We start from the raw sequence: 24,507 nt of genomic DNA, 5'->3' as shown, positions 1-24,507 counted from the left end.
TTATTAACAATATGTATACTCACCCCCCGCTGTCCCCTCTCTGATGACAGCTATCTGCATCCTGCCGTGCCTGAATGGAGGCCGCTGCGTGGCACCATACCAGTGCGAGTGTCCCACTGGGTGGACGGGCACGCGCTGTCACAGTGGTGAGTTCACGCGCGGGTCAATGGCGCTCTGACATGTTTATGCTGGTACGTGTGTGAGCAAACCTGTGCACCTACTGTGCACATGGCGTAAACCCACAGGATTCCCTCCACGTCAGCAGCAGCATCCCCCTGATGACTCTGAGGAAGGGGGCGCGCCCCGGAGCTTCTTTCGCCCCCTATTGACGTGTTGATTGATTTTTTGATCATTAACTGTAAGAAGAGCTGTAGCCTCTCATAGAGAGATAATATATGCTGTGTCTTGGGGACTTCTAGTGTTCTATAGAAGTGGTTTCTTTGGCAGTGATTCATTGAATAGTACAAATATTTCAGATGCACAAAAGTGGAGCCAAAAAAAGACCAAAAAAACTAACATTTGACTGAAAAACATTTAATGATCTGACAGAAAAATGTGATTATCTCATAGAGGTCTTGAATTTCAAATGTGGAATGTGTGTGTGACTTCTCCACAGCTGTGTGTTCATCACCATGTCTCAATGGAGGTCGATGCATCAGGCCGAACAGATGTCACTGCAGTTCAGGGTGGAGCGGACACGACTGCTCCAGGTGAACACCCCCCCACACACACACGCAGTTTCCTCAAAACGTTTTTCAAACATCCAAATGAGGAGATGATTTATAAAGTTTTAATGTAATATTTCTAAATGAATAATGACTGTAGGACATCTTACAATCAGAAAGTTGTATATGTTGCTGAACACGTATCTAAAACACTTTTTCAACTCTTGGTGGAAAAACGTGGACCTTTTATAAACTTTTGATCATTTTCACCAGCCCACACCCCTGCAGCCAAACTGAAGTGTGGTGCTGTTGCCTCGTCTGCAGTAGAGATTGTTTTAAAGTTGACCTTTACAAATGATTTGTGGTCAAAAATCTGAAGGAGAAGAGGGTGGAGCTGAAAATCAGGCGACAGCATGAGCCTGGTTTTTTGACTCAAATCTATCGGGTGGAAAAACTTGTCTTAATGAATGATTCAACGCTTTTAAGTGAATTACAATATGTTGCATGACATTCACTTCTACAACAGAATAACAAAAGTTATTTTTCCATGAAATATGACTTTATATTACAACTTCATTCTGGTAATATTATGCAAGTTTTTATTGAAATATGACTTCCTCATTTAAGTACATTACTACCTTAATATCGAAATTATTTTCTTCAAGGAGGCCTTAGTACTGTCATATTTAAAACTTAGACTAAGCCTTAATTTTCCTCATGAAAACTTTAAATCGTGTCTTCTCTCGTTGCAGGAAAAGGAAAACAGGATACTATCACTTCTAAAGTCCCGCCTCAGCTCTGTGTGAATCGTCCTATGAAGGGAATTCTTGTAAAGTTAACTGACGCTCGAGCAAACCAGTCTCATCTCTCCACAAAAGACAAAGCAAGAACCATTTTGTAAAATAAAGCTGTATTTTTTCATATAGAGACTCAACAGTATTAAAACATATGCTGCTATATACTTGTACGATGTGTAAAAACTATTGATGCAATTGTCCAATGTATGTGTAAACTATTCTCACATTTTTATTAAAGCATAAAATACCATCAAATGCTCTTTTGTGAGGTCGTGAGAGCAAACGACGTGTTGAGGTTCATAAAGTGAAATCAGACCCAGTGCATGTAACTCATCTTCATTTATTAAATCCACCTTGTTGGACACGTTACATACAACGAGACGTTCAGGAGAAAAATCCAAATTCTCTGTACAGGAGTTTAAAAGTGTTCGAATTTTACATACATGAATGTGACAGGACTATGGAACCAGTACACGAGTGGAATAAATGTCCGCCTGGAAAACAGGAGCCGGTGGTCGTGGGTTTCTGAGACGTGGACAGAGGCTACTGGCGGTTTCTGTGGAGCTCGTAGAACAAGGTTGTGTGGTTAGACCTTCGGGGCTTACATATGTTTCTTCAGCATTTCACTTAGTTTTTTGCTGTCAGCGCCGGAGAATTCATCCACCTGAGAGACACGGGGGGGGGGGCGTTAGTTAAAAAACAAGTGCACAATAAAACTTTTATCTTTCAATGAGAGAAGGTTAAAGAAATTGCTCCTATTTAAAAACCGCAGAACCATCAGCAATCTTTGTTGCATGTTCAACACTTACCTTCTTTCCTGTCTTGTAAAATATGAAGGTGGGCATCGATTTAATTCCACATGACGAACTGACTTCCTGGAAAGAAAGAGAAGAACAACAGTTAGTCTGAGGTTTTTTTCGACTTCCTTTAACATCGTTCCTTGATTTACCAGAATGACTCAAGGATAAAAATCAAAAATCTGAACCAAAAATCTGCCATGTTTAGGGGACTTTTATTTTGAGTGTGTGTAACTTGGTGCAGATCCGAATAAGATCTGATGAATTTAAATGGGTTTTCATAAGTGCGTAGTCATGTAGCCTATGGCCTCTATCAGACCTGAGCAGAAAGTTCATCAGCTGTGCAGCCAAACTCTGTCAATGTTCAATGCAACCGGTTATTCATTCATATTTTTACGTCCCAGAGCTGAGCACAGACACAAGTCTCCAGTAGCGGGTTTGTTCTCACGTCACCAAGTTGGAGCAGAAACCTCGGTCACATGGATTTCATGAATACTCCACATTGCTGGGAGTATTAATGGCGCGGGGACCCCGTCAACATTAGCTCTGACTAAACACATGAGGACATTTCCTTTAACTCTTTTTACAAAACACCAGAGTTTCCTTTACAATTCTCCACAGATGGAAAAGTGTTATGCAAAAGTTATATGTGCATATGGTTCTTTTCCCTCCCAGCAGCACTGTGGTCGACACACTGCTCTGTTGGGCTTATGTACATATACACACTTACCTCAGCATCATCCACGTCCACCTTCAGGAAAACCACGCCGGGGTTCTCTGCCGCCAATGCCTGCGTGAGAGAGAGAGAGAGAGGATGAGTCAACGTGAAGACACGAAATTTAAATCACAGCACGACTGTCAGAAAAGATATTGGTGCATTTTTGTCCTGAAGTGGAATCAATTCTTTCACGTGTATAATCAAGCTTTTTTTTCTTCCCTTAACATAACTTTGTTGGTTAAAACATTATCTAACTCATTTCGCAGATGATTTCAAAACTCCTTTAACCACGTTCTTTTCTTTTCTTGTATTCACTCGACTTAAAGTGCAACAATCTTCCACTTACTACAAAAACTGGGCCGATCATTTTGCAGGGGCTGCACCACGTGGCGGTGAAGTCCACGATCACCAGCTTGTCTCCGGCGTCCTTCAGCTGCTTGTGGAAGTCTTCCTAAAGAATATGAAAAAAAAGGAAAACAGCATCAGCTACAAACACGTTTAATTTAAGACGTTTGCTTCATAAGAACATTTATCGTTCTACTTTCCCTGTGCAGACCAGAGACAGACTAACAAAGCATCACATACCAGAACTAATCCTTCCTTCTTTTAAAGGTCTGGTGTTCTGTTATGACTGCACCTCTACCGCTTTATGTAACTGTTGTGTACGCTGACTTGTGTGTCTGTCATGTGTGAAGCACTTTGTACCTTTGTTTAGAGAAGTGCTACATGAGACATTATCAAAACTAAGTTTATACAAAATTCATGGCTAACTGCGATATTAATGATACCTTTCTACAGCTGATCTAATAATAATAATAATAATAATAATAATACTACAGGGTATATGCAGCAATCCTGAGATTAAATTCAATACTTTTCAAGACCCTTCTAATATTTTTCAAGACCCCAGCGCCACTACGAGCTGTAACCGGTTACATCAGCGACACACCTTTAACACAATTGAGTTTGAGATTGCAAAATTAAATGTTAGTTTGCCAGAACTTCTATGGAGCCCTGTATCAACACAACAGAATTCAGATAGGCCGGGAGGGAAAAAAGCTCAAAAGAATAAATTGAGTTACTAAGCCAAAAGGCAAAATGTGTTTTAACTTAAAAAAATAAAGTATATTTATAACAATAACATGCTCAGTCACTCACTCACACATGCACACAACAGTGTTTCCCACAGGATTTGGAGAGATCATGGTGGCTGGACCCTGGACCCTCTTGGAAGAAGGTTTAGTACATTTTAAAGTAAAGATGCATCTGGTGCACTTTGAGAGAAAAATTAAGAGGCTAGATTGAAATGAATACGGCAGTCAGAATCTACTTGTGGTGTGAGAAACACTGCACAGACACACTGAGCAGGAAATGGTTCAGTCAACTCTGCAATAGGCACTTTTATAATACTTTAAATAATAACACTATTTTGCAGCATAAATAACACAAATCAGATCAACATTGTCACTGATATAATGCTACAACTTTCTCAAAAAGAGCCACCACGTGGCATGTCTTCAGTGCAACTAAGTTTTCAGCTGACCAACACAGGGAAACTAGTCTGTTTTCTCACCTGAAGAAAATTACCATCTGCCCCATTCTCCCAGTATTATGAAATAATAATAGAACTCAGAAATGTACTTGTGTAAACTTTGAACATGGATGAAACTAACTGAGCTGTGGGAGTGCTCACTCCTTACAAATACGAGTCGTGGCATGTGCCTCGTTTCAGTTGCTTTGGTTTCCAACAACTCTTCAGTTGGCACCAGCTCAGTGCGTTTCCCCTTGTGCCTTCTCCTGAGGGTGTTTGACTTTGTGATCAGCTCATCACTGATCCGGACTCCCCCCCCCCTCTGCCTGCTCTGCCTGCTCTGCCTGCTCTGCCTGCTCTGCCGGCTGATCCGCTTCTGATCCACATTTCTGAAATTCCTTCACTGGACGTGAGAGCGGGTGTTTTCCTGTTGGGTCGCGACACCACAACCCTTCTGCTCCCCGCGTCACTCTGAGGTCTGTGGACGTTGAAGCGGCGGCCACTGAGTTAACGTTACTAGCTTCAGCTGTGGTACTCGTACCGGGTGGTGGGACAGCGTCAGCCGAGGGAGGTGTTGCCCAATGCTCGATGGACAACCGCTGTCTGCGTGCCGCCACGGGTTTGATCGGGTTCCAACCACGACTCTGCGAATTTACACTTCCCCATTGCCGATTCCTTTGCAGCCATATAAAGAATTAATAGCGCAGTATTTGCAGCAAGTCGTCCTCTACGTGGAAGATCCGACAACGACACGCGCCATTCGCCCCGCGGTCTCGCGCTCCGAGTCAAACGTTGCCTAGCGACGCCCGCTCGAGCCCCGCCCCCCGCTGGAACACCAGGTATTTTTTTGTTGCGCTGTTGTGAGGACTAAAGAACAAATGACTTCACATGAACTTTTAACAAAGTCTTTAGACAACTATGCTCTTCACACCGAAACAACAACACGTGTACAGGGTCTTGTATTTGAAAAAGGTTCAAGACTTTTTTAATACTTTTTAAAGGGTCTTGATTTTCCCTAAATTGATATATCAACTTTTAATACTTTTCAAAACCCCGCGGATACTCTGTCATGGCGCCTCCCCGACGATCAAATAAGAACTAATAACGTATAAAAAGCAGAACTTACGAGAGACGTCACTTCGTGAACCATGGTGACGGCGGAGGGAGCGCGTGTACGGAGGAAAACAGGCGGAGGAGTCTTCGTGAATGGCGCTCTGTCCGGAGGGGGGCCGCGGTTTTACTCAGCCGCTGCGTCTAGCCCCGCCCCTGCAGTCCCACGGCGGAAGTGACTGCACAGGCCTTTACAAAAATAAAAGCATAAAAGACACCTGGTGGCTAATATATCAAGATCTAAAAAAATCCATATCAATATCAATAGTTATCGTGATCATTTCAGTTTAAAGACTGATTATTGCAGCTTGATGGAGGTTGTGGTTTTACATTGTATTGGCAGATAATGACAAACACTTGGTAGATCAAATATTAATGTACCACGTAAAAACAATACATTGATATATTGGACTTTTGTTGTGTTGCTATTGATAAAAACAATATTGCGATAATTACTAGTATGGTTGTATTTTTATATACATTTGCCAAAATATATTTATTCAGAGCCTTAGAAACCCCTTGGAGTATTTGTTGGTACATTAATTGTATTTATCTAAAATATACAGTTCTTGAGTGAGTGAGTTGTGACTTGTGCATCATGTGTAGATTTTAAGATTTTTACTTGTTTGTGTTTTTTTTACTATTGTACTTATATATGTATACGTATAAATACATATGTTTGGGGGGTATATTTTATGTGGTGGATATTCAGAACAAATACAAAGTACACCTTATTAAAATATATCCTAATATTTGTTTTATCAAGGTTTATAGGCATATATATATATATTAAACTATCTTTACTTTGGCTCCAACAGTAAAATGCTGCTTTTTAAATAAAATAACAAGCTAATAATCCGATTGAACAGGAAGTTTTACTCACGTTTTTAACACATTTTGCTGATAATACCGTACTTTCATTTAAGATGGCTTTTTTTGGCTGCATGAAGTTCATCTGTTGTGAAGTATTTTATTCAAGTTGAGGATCTGAGTATTCCCTTTACTTCCATCCCTCTGTGTAAAGTAGTTTTAGCCAGTGAAGACGTTTATTTTGAAAGTCTACTGTTGTAACTTTACATCCAAAGTGTCTCATAACAGAAGTGGATTGTAGATAATAGAGCAGGAACCTTCAGCCTCCTGCTGCCCAGCTGAGCTCTTTGTCTCCGTCAGGAAATGGAGTATTTTTAGACACTAATCTGAATTTCATAAGGACATGAGGAGCTTCATCTCCATGGTTACAGAGGATGCTTTTAGTCTGTTGTGGCCAATTGTAGGGCAATGAGGCGACACAAGGTTCACACATGTAGTGTAGTAGTGGGACCATGGGAGCATCGCTGTCACAGTGGTGAGTTCACGCGCGGGTCAATGGCGCTCTGACATGTTTATGCTGGTACGTGTGTGAGCAAACATGTGCACCTACTGTGCACATGGTGTAAACCCACAGGATTCCCTCCACGTCAGCAGCAGCATCCCCCTGATGACTCTGAGGAGGGAAGGAGGAGGGGGGGGGGACGCCGGAGCTTCTTTCCGCCTCTATTGACGTAGTTGATTGATTTTTTGATCATTAACTGTAAGAAGAGCTGTAGCCTCTCATAGAGAGATATATATATGGGTCATTGACGTGACGCCTATATTTTCTGTCCAACTGCATTTTCTTCTGTTAAAAAAAGGTTTAAATACATAAAGAAATACCATATATATGTAGTACCTGTCCCGTATATGTACACACTTTAAATTTCCAAAAAACATTAGTGATTTAAATGTTTCTGTTTTTTAAAGTGTCAAAATATCATGTGGTGCAACCGTCCAGCCATGACCGCTGTTGTGAAAACTTCTTTGAAATTACTCAAAATCTATTCAAATTTATTTTCTGCCATATTTGGCATGATTTCCAAAGTCTTTTGTAATCCTGTACAAAATTGCAAAGCATTTGCATTTATATTTCCATCATAGTATACAAACAAACTTTGTCCGATGATGTCCAATTTATGAAATACCATGTGGTGCGACCATCAAGAAAGGACCAATTTGTGACTTTTATGTTGAAATCCATTCAAAGACAGGAAGTTGCATCATAAACCATTTAGCAAAGGACCCATGGAAGCAGCAACAGGTTTGTAACTCTCTCTCTCAAATTTGGGAAAAAATTACCTTTTTCACAGCTGGTATGTAGTTGCCACATTTGGATATCATGTGGTATGACCTCAAAAAAACTATGAATTCTAAGTTATTTCTAAAAATATATATTTTGATTATAAATTTCTGCAGTAGAGATTCTTTTAAAGTTGACCTTTACAACGTTCTGAAGGAGAAGAGGGTGGAGCTGAAAATCCAGAGAAGAAGAGGGAGTAACTGGAAAGCGAGACATTTGCTGGGGCTGAGCTGGGAGAGAGAGCTCAGGGTTCCAGTCTGTCTCTGCCATTGGCTCCAGTTCAATATGTACTGGATGTTTCCATGTTGCTCCACTGGGCGTCCCCTCCGCTCTCAGCCCTTCACCATCCAGACTGAAACTGAAAACTAAAGCCTGAGCTGAAGAGACATTACGAGAAGTCCCCCAGTTTTATCTGAATCATTGGCTCACTGGATCTTTTCTAGAGAATTGTTTCTGTGGAAAAATACTTTGACCTTAATCTTTCTCAATAATCGACTTATTAGTGTGAAGCTCTTGAGTCACATTTCCTGACAGGGTTCAGTAATGATGACTCCTGTGGGCGACAGCATGAGCCTGGTTTCCTGACTCAAAGCTATCGGGTGGAAAAACTTGTGTTTGCTTAATCTGAACGATTCAATGCTTTCACAATGCTTTTATGTGAATTACAATATGTTGCACGACATTAACTTCCACAACCGAATAACAAAAGTTATTTTTCGAGAATAAAGTCAAAATATGGGAATAATTTTAGCTACCTGTCATTTACAGGTATCAGAGGATCAGTCTGTTGTCTGTGTTAAAATGAGGAATGTGCAGCATCTTGTTATATTTTAGAAAACGTTAAATATTGTAAATACTTGAGATGGTCACATCAGCAGCACATTATCAGGACTTTGAAATGATTGTGGAAGAAACTGTATATCCTGAAGAAAGAACTAATATTTAGTTTTTCTTTTCTCCAAATATGAACCAAGTTATTCTTGTAATACTTTTGTATTTCCCTATGAAATGACAACTTTATTCTGGTAATATTATGCAAGTTTCTATTGAAATATGACTTCCTCATTTAAGTATGACTTCTCGTAGTACAGTATTACTACCTTAATATAGGAATTATTTTCTTCAAGGAGGCCCTAGTACGGTCATCAATTTAAAGCCTCAATTTTCCTCATGACTTTAATTAATTTCCTCTTCTCGTTGCAGGAAAAGGAAAACAGGATACTATCACTTCTAAAGTCCCGCCTCAGCTCTGTGTGAATCGTCCTATGAAGGGAATTCTTGAAAAGTTAACTGACGCTCGAGCAAACCAGTCTCATCTCTCCACAAAAGACAAAGCAAGAACCATTTTGTAAAATAAAGCTGTATTTTTTCATAGAGACTCAACAGTATTAAAACATATGCTGCTATATACTTGTACGATGTGTAAAAACTATTGATGCAATTGTCCAATGTATATGTGTAAACTATTCTCACATTTTTATTAAAGCATAAAATACCATCAAATGCTCTTTTGTGAGGTCGTGAGAGCAAACGACGTGTTGAGGTTCATAAAGTGAAATCAGACCCAGTGCATGTAACTCATCTTCATTTATTAAATCCACCTTGTTGGACACGTTACATACAACGAGACGTTCAGGAGAAAAATCCAAATTCTCTGTACAGGAGTTTAAAAGTGTTCGAATTTTACATACATGAATGTGACAGGACTATGGAACCAGTACACGAGTGGAATAAATGTCCGCCTGCTACGTGGAAAACAGGAGCCGGTGGTCGTGGGTTTCTGAGACGTGGACAGAGGCTACTGGCGGTTTCTGTGGAGCTCGTAGAACAAGGTTGTGTGGTTAGACCTTCCGGGGCTTACATATGTTTCTTCAGCATTTCACTTAGTTTTTCGCTGTTAGCGCCGGAGAGTTCATCCACCTGAGAGACACGGGGGCGTTAGTTAAAAAACAAGTGCACAATAAAACTTTTATCTTTCAATGAGAGAATGTTAAAGAAAGTGTTCCTATTTAAAAACCGCAGAACCATCAGCAATCTTTGTTGCATGTTCAACACTTACCTTCTTTCCTGTCCTGTAAAATATGAAGGTGGGCATGCACTTAATTTCACATAACGCACTGACTTCCTGGAAAGAAAGAGAAGAACAACAGTTAGTCTGAGGTTTTTTTCGACTTCCTTTAACATCGTTCCTTGATTTACCAGAATGACTCATGGATAAAAATCAAAAATCTGAACCAAAAATCTGCCATGTTTAGGGGACTTTTATTTTGAGTGTGTGTAACTTGGTGCAGATCCAAATAAGATCTGATGAATTTAAATGGGTTTTCATAAGTGCGTAGTCATGTAGCCTATGGCCTCTATCAGACCTGAGCAGAAAGTTCATCAGCCGTGCAGCCAAACTCTGTCAATGTTCAATGCAACCGGTTATTCATTCATATTTTTACGTCCCAGAGCTGAGCACAGACACAAGTCTCCAGTAGCGGGTTTGTTCTCACGTCACCAAGTTGGAGCAGAAACCTCGGTCACATGACTCGGTCACATGGATTTCATGAATACTCCACATTGCTGGGAGTATTAATGGCGCGGGGACCCCGTCAACATTAGCTCTGACTAAACACATGAGGACATTTCCTTTAACTCTTCTTATAAAACACCAGAGTTTCCTTTACAATTCTCCACAGATGGAAAAGTGGCTTATGTACATATACACACTTACCTCAGCATCATCCACGTCCACCTTCAGGAAAACCACGCCGGGGTTGTCTGCCGCCATTTTCTGCATAAGAGAGAGAGAGAGAGTGGATGAGTCAACGTGAAGACAAGAAATTTAAATCACAGCACGACTGTCGGAAAAGATATTGGTGCATTTTTGTCCTGAAGTGGAATCAATTTTCTTTCACATGTATAATCAAGCTTTTTTTTCTTCCCTAAACATAACTTTGTTGTTTAAAACATTATCTAACTCATTTCGCAGATGATTTCAAAACGCCTTTAACCACGTTCTTTTCTTGTATTCACTCGACTTAAAGTGCAACAATCTTCCACTTACTACAAAAACTGGGCTGATCTGTTTGCAGGGGCCGCACCACGTGGCGGTGAAGTCCACCACCACCAGCTTGTCTCCGGCGTCCTTCAGCTGCTTGTGGAAGTCTTCCTAAAGAATATGAAAAAAAAGGAAAATAGCATCAGCTACAAACACGTTTAATTTAAGACGTTTGCTTCATAAGAACATTTATCCTTCTACTTTCCCTGTGCAGACCAGAGACAGACTAACAAAGCATCACATACCAGAACTAATCCTTCCTTCTTTTAAAGGTCTGGTGTTCTGTTATGACTGCACCTCTACCGCTTTATGTAACTGTTGTGTACGCTGACTTGTGTATCTGTCATGTGTGAAGCACTTTGTACCTTTGTTTAGAGAAGTGCTACATGAGACATTATCAAAACTAAGTTTATACAAAGTTCATGGCTAACTGCGATATTAATGATAATAATTAAAAAACTATATTGTTATGCAGTCACAGGGACTCCGAATATGTGCCCTCATAGAAGAGGACACACCCAGGCCCCATCCACCCACACTGACGTTAGCGTCCCCCTTTAGCTTCTGCACAAGCCTCCATTAGCTCCATTAGCAGCTAGCATCAGTGTAGCACATGTAGTTTACATGTGTGAACGACACAGAGCCGGTGTTTCGTGTGTGACGTCAGTGACGTGAGCAGTAAACCCGCGGAAAGATGGCGAAGGAAAAGTGCACAGCTGCTCACATGGTGACACGCTAGCGGACCCGAGGGGAAGTTAGCTTCCGATTCGACACCAAAGGATACAGTGAGATGATAATAATAGTGTGTGATCGATTAACTTAATCGATTGTTCGGTGGTTTTAAAGGCGTCTTATAGATTCGTTCAAACAAAGGTTGTTAGAAACCCACTTTTACAAAACTATTATTTTATCCATTTAAAAAAAAAAAAAATCCACTCTGAAATCCTTTAAACATTAAGACTTATAGATGTTTTAAAGTTCAGTGTCACATATATGAAACATTATATTTAAGATATAGAAAAGTTGTGTTTTCACAGTTTCCCATCAAACAACAACTGGGTAGAAAATAACCCTCAGACCAAACTGAATTAAGTTCAGATCAGAGACGGTTCGTTCCCAAAGTCCATTTGATCCTGTTGTCGGTTTGTAAACATGTAAATTAAATTTGTCTGTTTGAAACCGACTTTGAGAAATAATCATTTATTATTATTATTATTCTCTGTTAAGACACGTTAATGCAGTGCACCAGACTCCATTCAGAAAACCCTCCATTCTAGACCAGGTTGAGAACCTATTATGGTTTAAAGCACAGTTTCCCATATAGGAAATTATACGTTCATATTTAAATTATGACAGAAAAGTAGATTTTTAATCAATCAGACGAACTGAGCATCTGAAAACAAGCTCAACATCAACCCTGCTCATAACGGGTCCGACAGACGATTGTGAAACCAACTTCAGCTGGATGTGATCGCACAGCGTCAACCGGCTGCTTCACCGGGTCTCGAACCCAGACGCGTTAAAAACGTTCAAATAGAATCCAAGGGTCGCTGGAGTCGAGAGTAAATAGAGAATAAACCCCGGAGGATGGCACCGAGGGGGCGGGAGGGCGGAGCGGCCGCAGGAGTAGCGGCACCGGGCGCTGGACGCTTCGCCTCATGGCGCCTCCCCGACGCGCAGAGAAGAACTAATAACGTATAAAAAGCAGAACTTACGAGACCCGTTACTTCGTGAACCATGATGACGGCGGAGGGAGCGCGTGTACGGAGGAAAACAGGCGGAGGGGTCTTCGTGAATGGCGCTCTGTCCGGAGGGGGGCCGCGGTTTTACTCAGCCGCTGCGTCAAGCCCCGCCCCTGCAGTCCCACGGCGGAAGTGACTGCACAGGCCTTTACAAAATAAAAGCATATAGTTAATTTTTTTTTTTATCACCTGGGGGCTAATATATCAAGATTCAACAAAATCCATATCAATCTTGATCATTTAAGTTTAAAGACTGATTAGTGCAGCTTCGCGAAGGTTGTGGTTTTACATTTTATGGGCAGATAATGACAAACACTTGGTAGATCAAATATTACTGTACCACGTAAAAACAATACATGCAGAGCCTTAGAAACCCCTTGGAGTATTTGTTGGTACATTAATTGTATTTATCTAAAATATGCAGTTCTTGAGTGAGTGAGTTGTGAATTGTGCATCATGTGTAGATTTTAAGATTTTTACTTGTTTGTGTTTTTTTACTATTGTACTTGTAAGTATACGTATACATACATATGTTTGGGGGGTATATTTTATGTGGTGGATATTCAGAAATTAAAATATATCCTAATATTAGTTTTATCGAGGTTTATAGGCATATATATATATTAAACTATCTTTACTTTGGCTCCAACAGTAAAATGCTGCTTTTTAACTAAAATAACAAGCTAATAATCCGATTGAACAGGAAGTTTTACTCACGTTTTTAACACATTTTGCTGATGATACTAAATTGAGGATCTGAGTATTCCCTCTACTTCCATCCCTCTGTGTAAAGTAGTTTTTGCCAGTGGAGACGTTTATTTTGAAAGTCTACTGTTGTAACTTTACATCGAAAGTGGTTTGATTCCATTTTAATCTTTCAGTCTGACCACATGTTGTATAATAGTGAAACAAATATCTCCCGCTATATTTATCAAGTTATTCTACGTTTATTTACTTTTTGCTTTAATCACCATGTTTATAAATCTGACCATAAACCCACAATTCTGATTAATAACTGTAATTTGAATGACCAATCACATTATCATGTTTTATAATAATATTCATAATAATAATGAGTACATATTTATGTTGTTATTCTTTATATGTATATAAATATATAAATATATATATATATATTTACTTTAAAGAGGTTTAACGGTAAATCAAGTCACAGTGACTTGACAAATTCTTGTTTTACCGTAACTGACTGAGTCTGCGCAGCTGAATTGCACGTTCAATTTGGCTTTATACACAAACACACACACACACACACACACACACACACACACACACACACACACACACACACACACACACACACTGTGTACACAAATGTATTTACAGCATGATGCTTTTACTTTTACGTTAACAAAATCTCAATCCGTTTTTGGTTCGTGCACGAGTTTCACTATCAGTCCTGTGAACTTATCACATGAGATCAAATCCACAAATAAATGGTTCAAGCTCACCAAAGGTCAAACTCACATTTCATAACAAAACACATATATATATTTAAAAAATTTTAAAGGCTAGCAGAGCTTAGTTTTTTGTTTTTCTCCCAAATAAATAATCCCAAGACCCATCAGATTTTTTAAGTAATTAAAATCATGTCCATCTTGACCACCTCATATAACAGTATAATGCTTTTAAAGTAAGGATTCATTACAGCATATATATGTTAACATATCAGTCACAGTTTACCTGCAGAACAAATAATATTACTTTTGATACTTTAAGTACATTTAGCTCATACGTTCTTTGTTATTTTGAACGTAGGACTTGGAAATGTGTTATGATTGTTCTTTTCCTCACATTTTTCTGAGACTGGTCAAGTGGTTTATTTTCCATTATATCATTTCTGATTTGCAAATATGTCAGTTTAAAAAAAAGGTTCTGCGTCTGTCAACATCATATTTTGGTCACTTGTGCTTTCACATTCATACCTGCTTTGGTGTTGGGGCATTAGGAGCTGGGACCTCTGCTGGTCACATATGGAATTAAAAACGATGCTCCCATGGTCCCACTACTACACGACATGTGTGATCCTTGTGTCGCCTCATTGCCCTACAATTGGCCACAACAGACTAAAAGCATCCTCTGTAACCGTGGAGATGAAGCTCCTCATGTCCTTATGAAATTCAGATTAGTGTCTAAAAATACTCCCATTTCCTGACGGAGACAAAGAGCAGCAGGAGGCTGAAGGTTCCTGCTCTATTATCTACAGTCCACTTCTGTTTAGATGGAGAGCACCTCCCTTTTTTCATTCCAGGTTTTTTCCCCGCTTCTTCTCCTCAGGACTTAAATGGAGGACATGAATAAATTAACACACCTCAGTTTGAAATATGAAGCAAAACACACAAGTAAAAGACAGAGAATTAAAAAAAAAACCTTTATTGCCTTAATAAATGCTTATTTATTTGTAGAAAGCACCTGGTTGATTATGTAACAGTAAGTGAATGTTTTATCAGCAGATCCACACAGAGCATCTAGGGACTATTTTCTTACTAAAACAACCATCCTGTGTATCTGCCATCAGTTGTCTGGTCTCTCCCTCCTTACATACACTCAAACATGGGGATCATTGTCTGCTGTGAAAACCTTTAAAACAAATAAACTAGAAGTTAATGCAACTACTATAAAAGTGTTTTCATCTATAATGCTTTATGATAGTGGCTACAAAAATATTCAAATAATCAACATAAACATACCAATCTGAAAATAGGTGGTTAGTAGTGGAGACTGATTTTTATCATCCGATATGAGTCTTTAAGACAAATCTGCATTTACATTTGCAGATATAATTTTGTTTTATTCCACAGAAACAACAATGCAGAAATATTTTGCATTTATGTTTTACATTTAAATGTTAATTTTCTTCTTTCGATCTCTAAACATTTGGTTTTATTTGTGTTTTCTTTCTATATAGAATGACGTTTATGGTTAAACTGTAAATATATCAAGTCTAACTTTTTTATTTTCTTATCCTGTATGTATCAGCTGATATATTAATATCAGAAACGCTTTACTCTCTAATATCAGCTTCATCTGATGGGTCAGGCTCTGGTTCCTTATGCCTGTGTATTGCTCATCCTTCATGTATAAATGTATATGATAGTTATTGTTGCTAACACCGTTCTCGACCCTGTGTTCAGACTGCGATGATGGCCTTTCCGATGTTGTCTCCCTGCAGCAACCCCATGAAAGCAGCTGGCATCTTCTCAAAGCCGTTTGTCACGTGCTCCCGACTTTGAAGTTTGCCCTGCAGGAAGAAAAAGAATCACAAACATTACAACAGCAAGTTAATATAGAATAATTGGGATTATAGCTTTACTGAGGACACAGACGCCTCATAATAATAAAATGTTTTCGGTCACTAACCTCCTTCAACCATCCCACCAGTCTCTTGAGGGATTCTGGGTTTTTGTGCTCCCACCTGGACTGCATGAAGCCCTCCATCTTTATCTGCTTAAAGATCATGGTCAGATGTGGGTAGGGACCTAAGACAGGAAGATGGTTAAAGTAACAAATATTCAGTGACTGTCAGTAACAGTCCAAAGAAACAAATTCTGTTCAGGCTAGAGTCTGTTCATACGTCTCAGTAGAACAATGTTGCTCCCTAGTGGCTAAACAGGTTAATACATGTCAAGTTGTGATGGATTTATTATTTTCCCAACTGAACAAAAATGTTGTCTGACCTGTTTTTGTAACTTTAATTACTGCAACACTTTATTGAATTGTATCCAAGCAATATCTTCTATGCAGGTCCCTCGTGTGAACTTTAAACTTGAACACTGTCAGATTTGTGTTGTGTGCGATGGTAAACGTTTGAGGAATGGGTTGGTATTTGCACCCCTAGGACATTCCTGTTATACTGCACAGCTTAAATTTCAAATAAAATATGCACTGAAGTTTACACAGGCAATGCATGTAAGAGAATATACAATACAATAAAAAAAATCCTGGACAATAGAGATGATTTCCAGGATATTCAGTCGTTTTAATCAATTTCCAGGCTGTTTCCGTGACTTCCAGGCTTTTTTAAACTGTTCTATCTGCATTTCACTATGTTTACGCACAAGCAGGCAGCTAGTTAAAGCGGTAACATCTGCAGGATTGTTGATATGTAAAATGAGAGCAAGAGGAAGTGCTCACCTGTCTGAGGTGTGGAGTCATTGTACACAGAAATACTCCCACACACTGCGATTCTTCCGAAGTTCTTCATCTGGTGCAGAGCAACGCTTGAAAAAGAGCCTCCCACCTGAAATCAAAACAGGCCAATGAAAAAAGTACAATAGGAGAGCGTGTAAAGACCAAACAAGAAGTTCTCAAGGACACTTTTTCAGGATGTTTACGTTTTCAAACAAGCAGTCATATCCCTCCGGAGCCGCTTTCTTCAGCGCCTCCTCCAGGGAGCCGACGGTCTTGTAGTTGAAGGCCTCGTCGAAGCCCAGCTCTTTGAGGAAGGCCACCTTCGCGTCAGAGCCAGCCGAACCCACCACCTTGCAGCCCTTGATCTTGGCGATCTGGCCCACCACGGAGCCCACGGCGCCGGCTGCAGCGTTCACCAGCAGCGTCTCGCCTTTCTGGAGTCCCAACACCTCCTCGATGCCATACAGCGCCGTGAGTCTGGATGGAGAAGGAGAAGGAGAAGGAGAAGGAGTGAACTTCAACATTTAATAGCTGAAAAGCACGAGGGAGTTTTTCCCTTCACTTCCCCCAGAGGAGCCTCTGTGACCTCTGCAGTAAACTCTGAGTCATTGTTTCCATAGCGAGGTTATCAGTGTTTATAAGGTGACTTCATCTCATCAGGAGGAAAAACATCTGGAGTCTCACCTGTTTATTTTCTCAAAGCAAACAGAACTCAGCCGTTCTCCTCAGCTGAGAAACAACACTCTCCCTTTTCAGGCAAACATTAACAAGGTAACGGCAAAAGGTTTTTCAGGTTTAGATTCTTCTCTGATGTGATATCACTCAGGGAATGTTGACTTTATTGTTCTGTGCGTAACGATTCACACATGGGAGTCGGCCATGTTCAGCTGCTTCCTCCTCAGCAGCGTTTCTTACCGTCATGCTTCTTAGCACTTCCTTAATTTCATACGGCTCTCATGAATCTAGTTTTTAGTTAATAATAAGCCTTTGCTGTGAGTCTGTATTTATGATTCAGTGGAGAGAACATCGTGATCACCTACTGCCCTTTTCAACCATGAACTCTGAAAAACTCCCACAAAACTGGGTCCTGACCTTTTCTGGACTTTGTTTTTTTCACATATGAAAAACGCAGCAGGAGATCGTTCTGTTCGGACAAGTTCACAACAACACGAAAATGTCATCATGACTTATTCGTAATGTCAGTCATCCACACGCCCACTCGTTCGCTGGAAATCTTCCTGCTGTCTTCTCACGTTCGCACTCGGACACTTTACTAAGAAAAGTTCATGAAAATGTCCAGTCAACTTACTTGGAAACTTATATTCTCACATATAGCCCCTATGGAAAACTTCTGGGAAATGTCGGGACTTCAGTGGAAGTCTGAAAGCAGCTCAAGTGACGGAAAGGCTGGGACAACCAGCAGCCGCTTTGTGTCTATTAGAAAACCTGAAATTGCACTTTAACCTCTGGAAACCTGTGAGATTTAACTCCTCTGGATTCAGCTTGGGTTGGTCTTACCCTGGCATGCCGATGGTACCCAGAGCCAGCGACAACGAGACGTCTTGAGGCCACTCGGGCATGATGGGAATGAGGTCCGTGCCGTCGCTGAGCGTGTGGGTTCTCCAGCCGCCGCGCCCGACCACATGGCTCCCCACGGGAAATGCTGGGTTTTTACTTTGGATCACTCTACAGAAGAAAACAAGAGAAGGGGAGCGTCAACACCTGTCGCCAATTCAATCCATGGTGTCTTATGCATGCAGCTTTCACATCAGTTGAAAAGACTTTTAAAATATGAAGAATTCTAAATAGAGTTTGGTGGATTTGTTACAGCTGCAGCTCCTCTGGTTCACCAGCCGCATGCAGTTAGTGAGTTTTACAAACTGTGGTCGACTACAAAGTAAAGAAGAAAAAACAAATGCGGGTTTGAAGGTCATTATTTAGACGATCTTTGGAAAGTTTGGTCTCTAAGTGGCTTATTATTCTGTGTTTATCGACAGAAAGACATTCCTTCTGTAAACAGATGGAGCGTCTGAACTCTGCCAAGAACATTTCGATTGAGTCACTGTGAATCAAAGGCTGCGGTAATCACAGGCAGGTGGAGGCCAGTGCATCACAACAGTTCAAAGACATTTCTCTGTGTGCGTGTGTGTGTGTTCCTTACTTGGCCACTTGAGTTCCAATCATCACTTCGCCCTCTTTCATGCGAACCCGACTGAACGGCCTGGAGAGACATTACACATTACTTTTTATATGCATTTATTGTCCCATTAACATATCGTGCAGTGTAAATAACTATGAAAATGTTCTAGATGCACGATTCTACCTCATGTACGGGTCGACGCTGAGAAACACGGCCTCCAGAAGCACCTCTAAACCAAAGACAGGGAAGAACGACAGGGTTTGACAGTGTCTGCGTAAACAGAGAGGTTCTTCTCCTCTGTGCATGAGTCAGTGGATAATAATAACAAACTTTATTTAAACGGCACTTTTCAAGATAAAATACGACAGGACAGAGGCAAATGACATCAGTTAATAATGCAAAATGAAAATAAAATAAGACCCCTCAACAATAATTTATGATTTATATTAAGATGAAACAGATTTGCTCCCCCTAGTCGAGGACAGAGGATTTCACACCTTGTACAGATTGTTAAGCCCGATGAGGCGTATTGTGATTTGAAATAGACTGGATCATCATCATACCTCCATCCTTGGGCTCGGGAAGCTCCTCCGTCTTCAGCTGGAAGTCGCTGTCCTTCGGGAAGCCATCGAAGTGCTTGGCCAGGATCCACGTCTTGGCTTGGACCATGGCTTATAATAACTTTATTATTGCTCACGCCCATTTTAGTGAAAGAAAGTGAAAAAAGTGGATAGAGTGAAATTAACTGAGGTGCCACACTAACTCTAACACATCCCTTTGTCTTGGAGGTGTGAAGCAGCAGCATTATATTGCATTATGGTGCTCCGTGGCTATAATTAGCTCTGACTTTTCTGTGCAATGTTAAATTAAATGTGGAATGCAAATCAGCAAGTACAGAGAAATGCAGATGAAAACATACCTGCACACACACACACACACACACACACACACACACACTGCACATTCAAACCATGAAGAGGAAAAACATGAAGAAAACCAGTGAGAAAAACATCTAGAAGACTCCACATCAGTTAATAATGAATATGATGAATATAATGATTAGTAGGAGGACGATCACAGATTAAAAGTGAGAACTGAAAACTTCCTGCTGTGCATTAAAACAAGTGTTTCCTGAGGCTCCTTCGCTACATTAGCAGCTAATCGCCGAATCGACTTCTTCTCCTGGTATTTAAACGCGGTATCTAACAAGCGGCTTCACGATGAATGGACATTTCGCCGCTTCACTCACCGGTTTTGTCTTCTCACAACAGAAATGGCAGATCTCGCTTCATGCTGCTGGGACAAGGGACAGGGCGGGAACCCACAGGGGAGTCACGCCTCCTTCGTCGAACCCCATTGGCTGACGGTTGAGACGCTACTTCCCGGCGTGACGACGCGGCACGTCACGCCGCGCCCCCTGCGTGTTGACGTCGCGTCAGTTTGGATTCTTTGGCGGGTGCGAAGCTAACCGGCTAAGTGCTAGCTAAAGGTGGAGGTGGCGCGTGGAAGAAGTAAGTTTGTTCGTTATATGTTATTTATTATTATTACTGACGCAGCTAGCACGAGCTACGGTAGCTATTAGCATTGCAGCGATGCTTTCCAGCTGCTAACCGGCCGCTGTTAGCAGCTGTTTAGCCACACAGCAGTGTAGCACATATGATGCTAATGTTAGCTAGCTAAAAGTAGGGGACAGTTGAAACACATCCACCATTTTATTTATTTTGTATTAATTAGCATTAAGAGGACAAAGTGTGACGTTACCCCTCAACAGGAGACAACATGTCGGTGTCTTTCTCTTGTTGCAGAAGACAATAACAACACGTTATCTGTGCGACATGTCAGTTAATGCAAGGCACGAGCTAACTCCTATTAGAAGCAGCAGAAAACTGGTAACTCTCCAACACAATCAACCATTTATGTGTTATGCTCCATGATTCTCTCATGATGCTGTGTGTAAGGAAACAGTAATACTGGTTTAACAGTCCTCATAAGACAGTTAATGTTGCTGGAGCAAACAAAGAAGTGAAGAGGAGGAAGAAAAAGGCTTCAAAGAGCTTATAGTTGTCTTTGCCCGTCCTTCTCTTACTGTTTACTGTTTCACCTCATTCTCAATAACTCTCATTGTGCTGCCGTGTGACTGACTAGCACAATAACAAGGGGGACACAGGGTGCAGAGCCACCATGTTAAACGGGGGTCACTTTGTGGAGGCGCTGGGCCATCTCGGTTATCCCGATGCATCATCGCTGAAGGCCTCAGAGTTCGACTGGCTGTTCGACTGTGCTCCGGAGAACCTTCACTTCTTGCGCTTTGTCTGTCGGTCCCTCAACCGCAACAATGTCCTCACCATGGAGGAGGCGCGGGCTTTTCAGGAACTGCGGAAGTCCGGCAAACCGATTCTGGATGAAACAGCTTTGGGAGAGGTCCTAAAAACCATTGGCCCTTCAGATGGGAGCAGTGGGCCTTCGTCTTCATCCTCTGGGTTTGCAGCGGAGGGCGATTTGGCCGTAGAGGACCTTGAGGCCGAGCTCCAAGCGCTGCGTAAAGAGAGAGAGCTGAAGCAGCGACGCTTTAACAAGTTACAGGTTGTGGCCACCTCTCGTGCAGATGTTGACCTGCGACTCGCTGCAGAGCTGGAGAGAGCTGCGTGTAAGCTTAAGGAGGCCAGTACTTCTATCGGAGGTGAGAATGCTGACACCAACACTCTGTTACAAAACCTAACGGATGAGGTGAGGAAACTTGCTTCATATGTCCCTGCTCAGCCAGAACCTGTGGCCCCATCACACACCTCAATCTCCAAAAGGCCCCCAGTCCTCCTTTCTCAGTTGTCCTTGGATCCTTATCTGCACCAGGAGGAGCTCAACACCAAAACATTAGCTGCCTTCACCCAGAAGCATTTCTTCCAGGGCATCTCTGACATTGTTGAGACTTCTTGCTCTGAGCGCTTCCAGGTCCTCGACCTCAGTTCTTGTGAAGATGGAGAGGAGGACAAGAAGGAGAACACGAGGGATGAGAATGAGGGAAAAGAGAAGGAGGCACGGGTGGTGGAGCGTAGGAGGACGGAGATGGCCAGACTTCAATGGTCTCATATTGTGACCCAACATCAACTGATGCAGGCAATGGCAGAGGAGAAGAGTGTCGAGGCTGGACTGGATTGGCTGTCAGAGCAGTCAGCTCATACTAAGGTAAAGCAGACGTATAAAGTAAAGTGTATTTTCTTGACTATTGTACGTAGTTTCACTGTTCCCTTGAGCTCTCATTCATAACCTTCTCTTTACTCTGTCAGAGCATTTCCACCTCCTCCTCGCTACATGTGCGTGAAGTCGTGTCCAGGAAGGAGCTGCAGGCTGTGGAGGCCGAGCTGGAGGCTCTGCTTCATGGACCAGTACCCGCTGCACTCAGGGAGTCAGCCAGGCTAATTAATGTGCCTGTAGTGAGGGGAGACCTGGCTCTGCAGCTGGCCAGGCAGGACTACTATACCTCCAGACAGGATCAGGTTAGTAGGTGACATCGCACATTTCACCATGAGATTGTTTCTGTGATAAACTAAATGATAGTTTTGTAATATTAAATTCGACTGTTGCTGCCTCCTCCACTGAAAACTACCTCTGCCATTGTAAGACAACTTGGACAAAAAATCAACAGCCACAGTAAAATGAAATGTAACTCTCCCCACTTAGGTTCGTGACTACCTTCTCCGTCAGAAGGCGTCCTTTGACCTGGTCCTGCTGGCTCAGCAGATGGAGAAGAGGAGGTGGAGGATGTGTCTGAAGCACCTGGGAGAAGTAAACAGCAGAATGGTAGAGGAAGGTGAAACAGCAACTCTCAGGATTGAGTCCCTGGCACGTCCTGACCTGGCCATCAACCCCAGGAAGAACCCGATCATCAGCTGCAGGGATGCAGCCTTCAGCAGGTAAGAAGAGTCACACTGTGTAGTACAGACCTGTTTTATAGCTAAACAAGTTTTATCTTGTTCACTCACCTTCTCTGCAATATCTGTCTTGTATTGAATTGTTTAAATGAATTCTGTGTTACCTTGGAATGTAACTCCTTGTTTCCAATGCTTTCCTCAGACTGCTCCAGATCCTCAACCACGATTCAGATCATGGCCGATCGGAGCCTTTTCGAACCTATGAAGCATTGGACCAGGCCGCTCATGACCTGGCAGGAAACCTCCAGGTGACCCGAGACGCCTTAGCTGGTGCTGGCCATGAACAGCACTACACCACTGCCCGTCTTAACGGTGACAGTGAGGCGCTTCACAGGGCCATGTACACAGAGCTTCAGCAGCTGGTCCTGGGGCCGCAGGTATGTCCAACGGCCATCACAGGTCAGGAGCTGCTCTGCCCCAATGCACAGGTTGGTGTGTTTCCTTTCACTTATGTTACAGCCATGTTAGTCGACCACACAAGAAATCTTTAATGTGAGTTTGCAGATTTTCAAATTACTCGTCACTGTTGGTGAGGTTAGCTGGTGGCACTGTGTGGGAAATGGTTCTCAGGAGGAACTGCTTTGCTAGATGACCTACGTTTTATTATGAGGCACAGTGATGTTGGTATTTGTCTGTTGTCTGAGAATATGAACGTGTGCATGTGTTTCTGTCACAAGCAAAAGTGTATTTTTCCCTTAAACATTGCAGAAGTTTCTTTGAACAAAAGACGATAAAATGATACTTTGCCAATATAAGCTTGTCTATAACAGGTTTTGTCCAAACAGTGTCACAACAACAGCAAATAAAAGAAATTCATTATTTACAACAGGTTTACTTTGTGGATCAGCTGATGAGATGAAATTCTTTATTTCAATGACATTAACATGAACAATTAACATCTTAATGATTTAACATGAAAAGTTTACTTTATGCTGTTGTCATTTTTCTGATATATAATAAGTATGTTATCTGAAATGACCTTATTTGTATAACTAGTTGTTTTGGTGATTAAAGCTGGCCGTAGTTTGATATGTGCTCACTATTCATTTCTTTCTTTCTCTTCCCTCGTGCTTTGTCCCCACAGGAGCTGACATCCAAGCTTGTGGAAGCAGAGTCACAGCTGCAGAGTTTGCAGAACTTAATGCAAGAAATCATGGGGGAGGTCAAAGCCAAACGTTCTCAGCTGGAGCGCAATGCCCTCCTGAGGCGGGAGAGACAATTATACATCTACTTTCACTTGGATGCCCGACTGCTGCAGAAAATAGTGGAAGATCTGGAGGGCAAGATGCCTGCGAAGAGGGGACAGCGATAGTCAAACGAACAAGAATGGCTGAGGAGATTTCTTATAGTCAACTCAAACTCTGGAGTTTTCGTGCAACAGGAGGTGAACTGTGTAATTAAAGCTTGAAGAGATGCTGGTTGGAGAAGCACACCGTGTGCCTTCAGTGGAGGTTTACTTATTAAGCCCTCGCTCTGTGTGAAACTTACTCTGAACGTTCTCTCAGTTTGTCTGGGAGACGGAGATCGATCCCTGAAGTCCTCACTTGACTCTTCTTTGCTCAACTTGGGGAAAAGTTTGGTTTTATAAGAACGTTGTTGCTTATACCACGACTGGGATTCTGTATGTCATGTCAAAACAAAGAATTTTCCGTTAACTAATCCCAGAAAAATGTTGGAATTCATTGTCTCTTTGTTTTAAGCCGTGTGATGAATAAAGTAAAATGTTAATCTTAA

The 24,507-nt window shown here is 41.5% G+C and overlaps 5 protein-coding genes across 10 annotated transcripts in view; 2 read left to right on the top strand and 3 right to left on the bottom strand.

The window, feature by feature from the left end:
• svep1 (sushi, von Willebrand factor type A, EGF and pentraxin domain containing 1) overlaps positions 1–1,712 on the top strand; it is a 76,886-nt gene extending 75,174 nt beyond the window's left edge. For both annotated transcript variants that reach the window (XM_035148583.2, XM_035148581.2), the window contains 3 exons: positions 51–146; positions 617–710; positions 1,418–1,712. In XM_035148583.2, coding sequence (XP_035004474.2) covers positions 51–146; positions 617–710; positions 1,418–1,448 — 221 coding nt within the window. In that variant the 3' untranslated portion in view covers positions 1,449–1,712. The remainder of the gene's footprint in view (positions 1–50; positions 147–616; positions 711–1,417) is intronic.
• A 74-nt stretch (positions 1,713–1,786) lies between these two features.
• Positions 1,787–5,777, bottom strand: LOC118102429 (thioredoxin). The gene is made up of 5 exons (XM_035148586.2): positions 5,635–5,777; positions 3,324–3,428; positions 2,990–3,049; positions 2,272–2,337; positions 1,787–2,126 (listed from the first exon to the last, which is right to left on the bottom strand). Exons 1-5 carry the CDS (start codon positions 5,656–5,658, stop codon positions 2,064–2,066), a joined length of 318 nt encoding a protein of 105 aa, XP_035004477.2. The 5' UTR covers positions 5,659–5,777; the 3' UTR covers positions 1,787–2,063.
• Positions 5,778–9,342: 3,565 nt separating this feature from the next.
• LOC118102428 (thioredoxin) lies at positions 9,343–12,688 on the bottom strand. The gene is made up of 5 exons (XM_035148585.1): positions 12,529–12,688; positions 10,820–10,924; positions 10,487–10,546; positions 9,830–9,895; positions 9,343–9,690 (listed from the first exon to the last, which is right to left on the bottom strand). The coding sequence occupies exons 1-5, from the start codon at positions 12,550–12,552 to the stop codon at positions 9,628–9,630; spliced, it is 318 nt and encodes a 105-aa protein (XP_035004476.1). The 5' UTR covers positions 12,553–12,688; the 3' UTR covers positions 9,343–9,627.
• A 2,242-nt stretch (positions 12,689–14,930) lies between these two features.
• On the bottom strand, positions 14,931–20,193 carry LOC118102809 (prostaglandin reductase 1). 3 transcript variants are annotated; one of them, XM_035149326.2, is made up of 9 exons: positions 20,094–20,193; positions 19,408–19,543; positions 19,028–19,073; positions 18,866–18,925; positions 18,223–18,390; positions 16,908–17,181; positions 16,708–16,813; positions 15,934–16,052; positions 14,931–15,814 (listed from the first exon to the last, which is right to left on the bottom strand). In XM_035149326.2, the coding sequence occupies exons 2-9, from the start codon at positions 19,511–19,513 to the stop codon at positions 15,704–15,706; spliced, it is 990 nt and encodes a 329-aa protein (XP_035005217.1). In that variant the 5' UTR covers positions 19,514–19,543; positions 20,094–20,193; the 3' UTR covers positions 14,931–15,703. The 3 variants fall into 3 exon arrangements, with proteins under 3 accessions (XP_035005217.1, XP_035005220.1, XP_035005219.1); XM_035149329.2 differs by having other exon boundaries at positions 19,408–19,525; positions 20,094–20,186; XM_035149328.2 differs by lacking the exon at positions 20,094–20,193 and adding an exon at positions 19,764–19,788.
• Positions 20,194–20,233: 40 nt separating this feature from the next.
• haus3 (HAUS augmin-like complex, subunit 3) lies at positions 20,234–24,507 on the top strand. 3 transcript variants are annotated; one of them, XM_035149655.2, is made up of 6 exons: positions 20,234–20,355; positions 20,990–22,027; positions 22,129–22,338; positions 22,523–22,755; positions 22,916–23,201; positions 23,858–24,507. In XM_035149655.2, the coding sequence occupies exons 2-6, from the start codon at positions 21,026–21,028 to the stop codon at positions 24,083–24,085; spliced, it is 1,959 nt and encodes a 652-aa protein (XP_035005546.1). In that variant the 5' UTR covers positions 20,234–20,355; positions 20,990–21,025; the 3' UTR covers positions 24,086–24,507. The 3 variants fall into 3 exon arrangements, with proteins under 3 accessions (XP_035005546.1, XP_047194962.1, XP_035005547.1); XM_047339006.1 differs by having other exon boundaries at positions 20,249–22,027; positions 22,916–23,150; XM_035149656.2 differs by having other exon boundaries at positions 20,250–22,027.

Source organism: Hippoglossus stenolepis, chromosome 23 (genome assembly GCF_022539355.2).
Source record: "Hippoglossus stenolepis isolate QCI-W04-F060 chromosome 23, HSTE1.2, whole genome shotgun sequence".
Classification (NCBI taxonomy): domain Eukaryota; kingdom Metazoa; phylum Chordata; class Actinopteri; order Pleuronectiformes; family Pleuronectidae; genus Hippoglossus; species Hippoglossus stenolepis.
This window is presented reverse-complemented; position numbering and strand designations above follow the sequence as displayed.